At 43.8% G+C, this 10,211-nt stretch overlaps 1 protein-coding gene across 1 annotated transcript; it reads left to right on the top strand.

Moving 5' to 3' along the window:
• The first annotated feature begins 712 nt into the window (after positions 1–712).
• LOC105389024 (glutamate [NMDA] receptor subunit 1) lies at positions 713–10,008 on the top strand. The gene is made up of 16 exons (XM_048622054.1): positions 713–871; positions 1,249–1,371; positions 1,601–1,872; positions 2,398–2,550; positions 3,833–4,006; positions 5,363–5,624; positions 5,869–5,970; positions 6,655–6,766; positions 7,031–7,198; positions 7,505–7,629; positions 7,699–7,933; positions 8,023–8,171; positions 8,294–8,451; positions 8,584–8,756; positions 8,871–9,124; positions 9,470–10,008. Exons 1-16 carry the CDS (start codon positions 713–715, stop codon positions 9,650–9,652), a joined length of 2,802 nt encoding a protein of 933 aa, XP_048478011.1. The 3' UTR covers positions 9,653–10,008.
• Positions 10,009–10,211: the final 203 nt, after the last annotated feature.

Raw genomic sequence — 10,211 nt, 5'->3', positions numbered from 1 at the left:
AAGTAAGAAATTTTCAATAGACCAAGCCCGCTACTTATGAAATGATAGAGTCCTGAATATTTGCTGAAGCTGAAATTGATTCTGCGACCTACGCGCATGCGCGTTACCATGGCAACCCGAGATGACAGCTCCACCTATAGGCCCTTCGCAGCCTCCCGATCTTCAGCTGTTTTCAGCCCAGCCCATCCCTACACTAACTCAAAATAAAAGAGAACCATGTCATAATTAGAAATTCTACTGTGGAAAGGTCAGTGATACAAGATTAATAATTCGCGAAGTTGGACAAAGTTCTAAAGTGCTGTGTGGTGTTGTGTGTCAGCTATTATTCATAGTCTAATCTAAAGTTTGCCCTGTCGACCGCTTACGTAAATTACGCGGATTTATTATTTACTAATAATGTTTAGGGTGGTCGTGCGGGGTTTGTATTTAATTTTACACAGTCTGTAACATGATTTTAAAAAAATAAGGGCGAAATTTTTCTGATTGTTACGTTACGAACATACATTCTTTATCCTATTCGATACCTATGTATCTCAATAAATAAAGGTAAGACAACAGACTTGTGTTTGATCATTGCTTTAAACACCTGTTAGGAATCCTGCAAATCGCGTTGTCACTTGTCGCAAATACCTGCTGTGTTTCTAATCATTCATTTCAGGATCTAAAGATTAAGTTCCATACAATTTCGTTCCAGATTAAAGTCCACTTCACAATGAAGTCCTACCACATAATCTTGGTGGTATTGTGGAGTTACAGTGGGCTGGCTACCGCCGACATAGACCGTCGGCGATTCTCCAACCCGACTTACTACAACGTGGGGGGCGTGCTGTCTAGCAACGAGTCTGTCGCTTTCTTCAAAGATACTATTTCTGTAAGTTGTAGAGAAAATTATGATTATCCTACCTCTACAATCTTCTACTTCCTATGAATCGTAATGATGATGCCCGGATAAAATTATACAGGATGTTGCAAAAACGGTGTACTAAGCCAAACCTACGTGTGCCAGTAACTATATTATATCTACAGAAAATGAAATCACAATGTCAAAATAAATAAAACATCTTGTAGATTTATTTAGAATCCCTGGATAACATTTAGATACGCGGAAACAGCAAGCAGAATTGATAAAGTTCGAAGATGGCAGTTCAAACAATATCTAACATAGGAAGAAACTTTACATAGGTTTAAGATACTGCATAATGTTTCCATCCTAAAGATAGGACCATAACTTACGTTTGAATGTTTCAGAATCTAAACTTCAAAGACAAGTATGTGCCGAGAGGGGTCACCTATCACGACTATTCCATACTGATGGATCCCAATCCCATCAAAACTGCTCTGAACGTCTGCAAGGATCTTATTGCTCATCGGGTTAGTATAGTACAAACCAAACAACTTATTATATTCTAAAAAATATATTAAATTTATTGCAGATCTAACAATAGGTAACATCAATGTAGCAGCCTTGACAAAATATGATTGTTTAAATTCCGACAAAGCCCATAACTACTTAAATAAGTTCATGACAGAATTCTAAATTGAAATGCTGAGTGGGATTTCTTTTTAATTTCCGTCATAACACTTTCCTCTTCTCTTCCAGGTATACGCAGTGGTGGTCTCCCACCCTCTAACCGGCGACTTATCCCCAGCAGCAGTGTCCTACACGAGCGGTTTCTACCACATCCCGGTCATCGGGATATCATCCCGGGATTCCGCATTTTCCGACAAAAACATCCACGTGTCGTTTCTGCGGACTGTACCTCCGTACTCCCACCAGGCTGATGTCTGGGTCGATGTATTGAAACACTTCAATTATATGAAAGTGATCTTTATACACAGTTCCGATACTGATGGCCGAGCGATTCTGGGGCGGTGAGTGTGCTGGCTTATGTAATGTTGTGGGAGAACGGTCTTATTATTTCTGATGGGACGCCTCCCTTATTATTTAATGTTACATCTCTGAAGCCGGTGTGTTTATCCTTTCTCCTTATATTGAGGTACTTCATCTCACGTAATAACGTAAATGCTTGAACAATATAATGCTACAAAGATACATTCACCGTGGGTGCTTCTGAGTTTTTTATTACACTTTTAAATCGCTACACGTTACAGAATGAAATAAAACAGAGGCCTGCATCTAACCGCCAACGATACACACATAATAAATTATGGTTGTACAGTTGTTTTGTATGCTTTATAGATTAGAGCATATAGCTATATAAGTACTTTAAATTTAAATCAACTATAAGTTAGCTTTTGTCTTGTGATTTTTATTTGGTTTTAACTCGAGTTATAGGTTATTCTGAGTAGGTACCTACACTATATACCTACATCCAAACAGCTCAGACAGTTTAAATACCAACCGACGTGACTATTAAATCTGCATCCACTCTACAGGTTCCAAACAACCTCCCAGAGCGTGGACGAGGACGTAGAACGCAAGGTGGTGGTGGAGCAGGTGATCGAGTTCGAGCCCGGCCTGGACTCCTTCTCCGACAAGCTGCTGGATGTTAGAGGCGCGCAGGCGCGGGTCTTCCTCATGTATGCCAGGTTAGTGCTTAGTCGTCATCATCAGCCAATAATCATCCACTGCTGGACATAGGCCTCTCAAAAGAACGCCACTACACTCGGTCTTCGGCCTTCCTCATCCAGCCACTACCGGCTACCCGCCAAGGTCGTCGGTCCAGCGCGCAGGAGGGCGTCCCACGCTGCGTTTGCATGCTCGTGGTCTCCAATCGAGAACTCGTCTACCCCAATAGTTATCGGCAGATATGACCAGCCCACTGCCACTTCAGCTTGCATATTTTGACAGCTATGTCGGTAACCTTAATCTTCGTAGTACACCAACCCGCACTAGGCCAGCGTGGTGGACTAGGCCTAGAGCAAGGTGGTGGTGGAGCAGGTGATCGAGTTCGAGCCCGGCCTGGACTCCTTCTCCGACAAGTTGCTGGACGTTAGAGGCGCGCAGGCGCGGGTCTTCCTCATGTATGCCAGGTTAGTGCTTATTATTGTGTGGTAAGAGAGGAAGGCTGTCATGTTATGCTAATAGTATTCTTCTACTTGATGATTAATTACTGTTGATTCCATCTAAAGATTGTGTGGAGACATGAATTAACAGTCTTTTAGTTTTTTAGTAATTACATTAGCTTAGTAACTACTTATTATAGAAGCTTCGCTTCATGACCAGGAGGTCCCGGGTTCGATTCCCGGGTGGGACCATCAATTTGTGTTTCTAAATTGTGGTTCTAAGTTTGGTTAGGACATAGAAGGCTGATCACCTCATGTCCGAAACAGTGAAACGATCCATGCTGTCGGATGGGCATGTAAAGCAGTCGGTCCTGCGCCTAGCTCTCTCCAGTCGTGTCGGTCAATCCGTCCCATTGGGCTATGAGAGAGATGGAACAGAGAGTGCTCCTGTGTACTGCGCACACACTTGGGCACTATAATCTACTCCTGCGTAGATGGCTGATCTCAATTGAGATTGGCCGCCGTGGTCGAAATTCGGCTAGGAGGACATTATTATTACTTATTATTCAGGAGCAGTGATCAGTAAAGATGAATAAAGTACTTAGGATTGACAAATTGATTTTCAAATGACTTTGTTCGTCATGCGTGCGCAAAACGCAGCAGTTAAAACCACAATAACGCAGACTCGTAATAGTGACAAGAGCCCCACATCAAGGGTCCCCAATGCCATGCTCTCAGATAAATTAACGCAGAAATTATCCGTCGCGATAACTTGCCCTAACATCTGGGTACCTACCGCTTGTCCTCAACAAGTTGTTTCTTTGAGTCCGAATACTCCGAACTAAAAATGTATCTGTTGTTTCAGCAAAATGGACGCGGAGATAATCTTCCGCGACGCCAGCCTGCTCAACATGACGGCGGCGGGCTACGTGTGGGTGGTCTCCGAGCAGGCGCTGGACGCCGCCAACGCGCCCGAGGGGCTGCTGGGCCTGCGCCTCGTCAACGCCACCAATGAGCACGCGCACATACAGGACTCCATGTGAGTGGGAGCTTTGTATTAGGCAGCCATGGTGACGTCATCAGCTACTATCTAAATTCTAAGCAGTTAGAGCCCTGCTTCACTAGGTAGATGGACGCCTGGCCATAATCGACAACTCCCTATGTGGCTTCTAGATACACTGGCGGACTAACAACGTTGCCACTATAATGTTTAATCAGGAGTGGGAGCTTTACCTCATTAGGCCGTGGCCACAGCTTTCAGCGGTGCGGGATGAGGTGCGGCGTGAGGGGCGGCGGGCGGTGCGGATTGCGGTGGTATGCCACAGCTCAACGCGCGTTAAAAACAAAATTATTTGTTTTGGTCGCGCGTTGGCTAGTCCGTCCACTTGATGCCGCCGCGCGCGCCGCTTTGAGCTGTGGCCGCCTCGATACTCTCTAGTACATTTGTTGCGCCGCCCCGGCCCGCCCCGCCCGCCGCCGCCGCGCACCGCGCCAGTCAACCCGCGCCGCTAGCCGCGCCGCATTTCGCGCCGCGGCTAGCTGTGGCATACTTAGTACGTTGTCTAGCGTTTGTTTTCGGCGCTCACCGCTAGCCGCGCCGCTCGCCGCGCCGCATTAGGCCGTGGCCACAGCTTTCAGCGGTGCGGGATGAGGTGCGGCGTGAGGGGCGGCAGGCGGTGCGGATTGCGGTGGTATGCCACAGCTCGACCAGTTGCGACCGCGGCTTTGGTCGCGCGTTGGCTAGTCCGTCCACTTGATGCCGCCGCGCGCGCCGCTTTGAGCTGTGGCCGCCTCGATACTCTCTAGTACATTTGTTTCGCTCGCACACCGCGCCGCCCGCCGCCGCCGCGCACCGCGCCAGTCAACCCGCGCCGCTAGCCGCGCCGCATTTCGCGCCGCGGCTAGCTGTGGCATACTTCGTACGTTGTCTAGCGTTTGTTTTCGGCGCTCACCGCTAGCCGCGCCGCTCGCCGCGCCGCACGCCGCGCCGCAATTGGCTGTGGCCACGGGGTTAGGCAGCCATTGTGACGTCATTAGCTACGTATGACGTCATAGATACGTATCCAAGCAGAATTAATATTGAACTTGGCGACGGTGTCATAAGGGAATCCAGCGTTGCGTTGGTGGCAAGCAATAAGCCACCCTCTTTTTCCTGTACCTAAATTAATTTGTACTCACGTGGTAGGTCGCAAACCAAAAATGACAGTCAATGGCCGTTTTGAAATGACGACATAAACTTAGGGTACTCTAGAATCTAGATGTCCTGGTTACCTGAAGAATCTGAAGATGTACCTATCGAGTTAAATCTTTAGTTTTAGGAATTGAAAAGCCGATTTTTTTTCAGCTTAACTTAAATAAAACGACTAAATAACGAAATCCTAATCTTCCTCCACAGCTACGTCCTAGCATCAGCAATCCGCGACATGAACAACTCTGAAGAGATCCACGCGCCTCCGTCAGACTGCGACAACTCGGGCTCCATCTGGACCACCGGCCGTCTTCTCTTCGACTACATCCGTAAACAAACCCTGGACAGTGGTGCTACGGGCCATGTAGCGTTTGATGATCATGGAGACAGGGTGCACGCCGAGTATGACATGGTCAATGTGAGGGCGCAGGGCGAGCATGTGGCTGTGGGGAAATATTTCTATTCTAAGGTAGGTTGACTTGAAGCTGGCTTGGTTGGTAGCTGGTAGGGGTTGGATGAATAAGGACGATGAAAGAGTGTTGCGGCGCTCCTTGGAAGGATGTTTAACGTTGAGCGTTTTTAACCTGCTTTAAATTTAGGAAGGTGGTAAAATATACTGATTTCTAGAAACCTTTCTGTAAAAAAAAGATCGTATCTTTATATTACATAGTTCCTACAGTATCTAGATAATGATTCTCGTGTTCATTTTGCAGGAAGCACACAGAATGAGACTTGAGCTAAAAGAAAATGACATAATTTGGATGGGGCGTAGTCCATCGAAGCCTGAAGGTTTCATGATACCAACGCATTTGAAGGTAATGAGTTAATGGGGTTCCGCTCATCTGGCATAATCTTTATTGACCAAAACTCATTTCGCATAACTCGTATGGTCTAAACTTTTTTGGCCGAACCATCACTTTGCCAAGACTTATGTGGCATAAGGCTCGTTTCGTCTAAAACTCTTTAGGCACAATCTTTAAACACCTAAGTTTCGTTTGCGTCGTCGTCGCACCTAAAAATAGGTGCGACGACGAGCAAAGCGAGGAGGAGCGTGTTAGGTGCACATGTTCATCAAAACCAAAGCGGAGCGCAGCGAAGCGGAGCGGAGCGTTTTCCAAACAGCGGAAACAATACAAGGCACCAGTTTGCGCTATGTAGGGAGACGCTCCGTCAAAGTTAAAGCCAAACGAATATTATTACTTTGTATAAACCTATGCCATAGCATTATTAGGCTATTCAAGATTTGGCCATACCATTATTAGGCTAAACAATGTTATGCGAAATAACTTTTTACTAAACGAGATTTATGCCATACGATTTTCGGCGTAACGAGACTTTGACCAAACGTTACTGTGCAATACGAGATTAGGCAAAAAAATCTTATGCCAAAAAAGGTAGAACCGAGTTAATGACTTGTCGAAGTTCCTTAGGATATATCAACAAAACTCAGTTAATACCTACTTTCAACCGTGTAACTTATTGCCACACAATAATTTCAGGTGCTAACTATCGAAGAAAAACCGTTCGTTTATGCTCGAAAAATCGAAGATGGAAGCGACTGCAGTGAGGAAGAAATTCCTTGCCCTCATTATAACTCTACTGATGATTCAGGTAAACTACAAAAGACACGTTTACTGTGGTCAATAATTTTCTTTACAATTGGCCTAGGGATTCTAATCAAAACAAATTATTCAAACCTCCGTAGCTAGCTAATGGTAACCAACACGCGATAGCCTTATTTTGAATGCCCAACCCATGCATGATACAGATCTAACAAATAAGAACGTCTTAGGGTGACCTATTTACATACCCTCCAAAGTTTTTCAACCAACAGCTATATTCATATATAATAATTACTTGTTCAAATTGTTTCAGATCAAATGTACTGCTGCAAAGGATTCTGCATGGATCTTCTCAAATCTTTATCGAAGTCAACAAACTTCACTTATTCTCTGGCTTTGTCTCCCGATGGGCAATTCGGAAGCTACATCATCAAAAACCTATCCATGCCAGGAGCTAAGAAAGAATGGACTGGGCTTATAGGTAGGAAGAAAACTATGCTTTACAGTCAATTAAAAAGAGGAAATTTATAACTTTGAATATGTAACGACAAATCTAGAAGTAAGTATACACACACACACGCACTCACGCCTTGTACTAATGTACTCCCTTGCGGGGTAGGCAGAGGTGCATTGCTGCACTCGCTTTTCGCCAGAGTGTTATGTTAGTCCCAATGTAATAGGGGGCGGGCCTATTGCCATTTTTACGGGCACATCCAAGACCCGAGAACAAATATCAAGTAAGTATACGTAATGACAATTTACATTCATGTCATGTAAACATTTTCAGGTGAATTGGTATACGAGCGAGCCGACATGATTGTTGCACCATTAACCATCAATCCTGAGAGGGCAGAGTTCATTGAATTCAGTAAACCCTTTAAATATCAGGGCATAACTATTTTGGAAAAGAAGGTGAGGAAAAATAACCTTTATCGCCTATCAACGCCTAATGAATACTACTGACTGATGTCTTTTTTACAGCCTTCGCGATCGTCCACACTTGTGTCTTTCTTGCAACCGTTTTCCAACACTCTATGGATCCTTGTAATGGTTTCGGTCCACGTGGTTGCTTTGGTCTTGTATCTTCTGGACCGATTCTCCCCATTCGGAAGGTTTAAGCTGGCTAATATTGATGGGACCGAAGAAGATGCTTTGAATTTATCCAGTGCTATATGGTTTGCTTGGGGAGTTCTCTTGAACAGTGGGATTGGGGAAGGTAAGAAATACCTATCGATCTTTGAACAGAAAATAAGTCTCTATCGATACCTATACCTTCGAGATTTTATAATATCCATGATATTACAGGTACTCCGCGCAGTTTCTCAGCCAGAGTTCTGGGCATGGTTTGGGCAGGATTCGCTATGATCATCGTCGCCTCATACACTGCCAACTTGGCTGCCTTCCTCGTGCTCGAAAGGCCAAAGACCAAACTGACTGGAATTAATGATGCTAGGGTAAGAGACCAGAAATATCAGGTTCAAGCATGGTGCATGAATCTCATGTTAACTACATGTAATTCATGGCCAATAGGATAGTTACTGGAATCTTATTAAGAATTTGATATTTTCTATTTTAGCTTCGGAACACAATGGAGAATCTGACATGTGCCACCGTAAAGGGGTCAGCTGTGGACATGTACTTCAGGCGGCAAGTGGAACTATCCAATATGTACAGAACAATGGAAGCTAACAACTACGACAGTGCTGAGAAGGCTATTGAAGATGTTAAACAGGGGTAAGAATATTTGTGTAGGTACTTACCTATGTAGGTAACTGTAATGTTAGGTCCTTGAAAGGGCTTTTGCTGACAGTTGCACAAAAGCCTGCATACCTACAATGAACTAAAACTGCTTTTGATTTTTTCCAGAAAACTTATGGCATTTATCTGGGATTCCTCTCGTTTGGAGTTTGAAGCAGCTCAAGATTGCGAGTTGGTGACAGCGGGAGAACTCTTCGGCAGATCTGGTTACGGGATAGGACTCCAAAAAGGATCCCCATGGGCTGATCTTGTCACTTTAGCCATATTGGACTTTCATGAAAGTACGTACCTATGCAATATACCTACCTAGGTAGTTGATCGAATCATACCCTATACAATGTGCATAATGGATGGATGATGTGATGGGATTATTCAAATTTTTCTTATAATTTCAGGCGGCGTAATGGAAACACTGGACAATCAATGGATTTTACGAAACAACATGTTGAATTGCGAAGAGAATGAAAAGACCCCAAACACTTTAGGCTTGAAGAACATGGCTGGAGTGTTTATACTGGTGCTAGCTGGTATCATTGGTGGTGTCTTCCTTATTATTATAGAGGTGGTGTATAAGAGACACCAGATAAAGAAGCAAAAGAAACTGGAAATCGCCAGACATGCTGCTGATAAATGGCGTGGAACTATTGAGGTAAAACTTTAGGTTATCCCACAGAATATGGTTGAATTTTTATATAGGGAGACTAAGATGATTTTGATTTCTAATTTGTTATTTATCATAACTTTTGCTTTCAGGACCGGTCAGTACAAACTCAACATACGTCTCAGTAACTTTTATTCAGTTTTCCCCGTTATTGTCTAACCCAACCCTTGCATTTCGTGTAAATACTCCCCAATTGTGTATTGTTAAGTAATCTTATCTTAATCTCATCTCTATCCACCCAATAAGCTTACTTATCTGACCTAAGTACTCGCTTATCTATGTCCGTTGTAACGTCAGCCCATTTCAAGTCCTACTGTTGCCTAAACTTTGCAGAAACGCAAGACGCTACGAGCGTCGATCCTGCCAAATCAACGTCGTGCGAAGTCGAATGGAGTGAAGGAAGCTGGCAGCATCAGCCTGGCCGTGGAAAGAGGCGTGGTGAGACGACGTGACGAGCCGCGGGTGCCGAGATACCTGCCCGCCTACACGCCTGATGTGTCGCATCTGGTTGTGTAAACTCTTTGGTTGCTTTGTCTATGGTTTGATTTGTTATGGCGGGAACGTGATCACGTGAGGTTAAACAAGAGCTATAGCGTCACGTGCAACTTGGGTTAGATTAAATTGATTTCAATGAGTAATCTACGGGTCATAAGAACATTTAAAAAATGCCATAAGTTATTTTTGGGGATAAATTTTCAAGTTTATTTTAATACATTATTTCGATTTCGCAAAAAGTCACGAGTTCTTATTGTAATTTTTGTAAACTTATTTTTTTTATCTATACTTAGAATTTTTTTGCCGAGCAAAAATTTAATCACCAGTTGATTGAGCCCCTTTTGGTGAACAATATTTTTTGCAACCTCCTGTACCTACATTGTTTTAAAGTGTAGCAAAGAAATTGTTACGGGCGGGCGTAATCAAATTTCTTTTAAAATATAAAGTTTTTAGAAAATGTATTTTAATAAACTAAATTCTAATTGAGGCTGTAAGTTTGAAAATATTTTAGAAGTTTATAAGACATATTGTAGGTGAATACTCCTAACTATCGATAGTTTTTGTCGTAGTTAAGATAGAT

The sequence above is a fragment of the Plutella xylostella genome, chromosome 7 (genome assembly GCF_932276165.1).
Source record: "Plutella xylostella chromosome 7, ilPluXylo3.1, whole genome shotgun sequence".
Classification (NCBI taxonomy): Eukaryota; Metazoa; Arthropoda; class Insecta; order Lepidoptera; family Plutellidae; genus Plutella; species Plutella xylostella.
The sequence above is the reverse complement of the archived record's forward strand: the minus strand, read 5'-3'. Positions and strand labels throughout refer to the sequence as shown.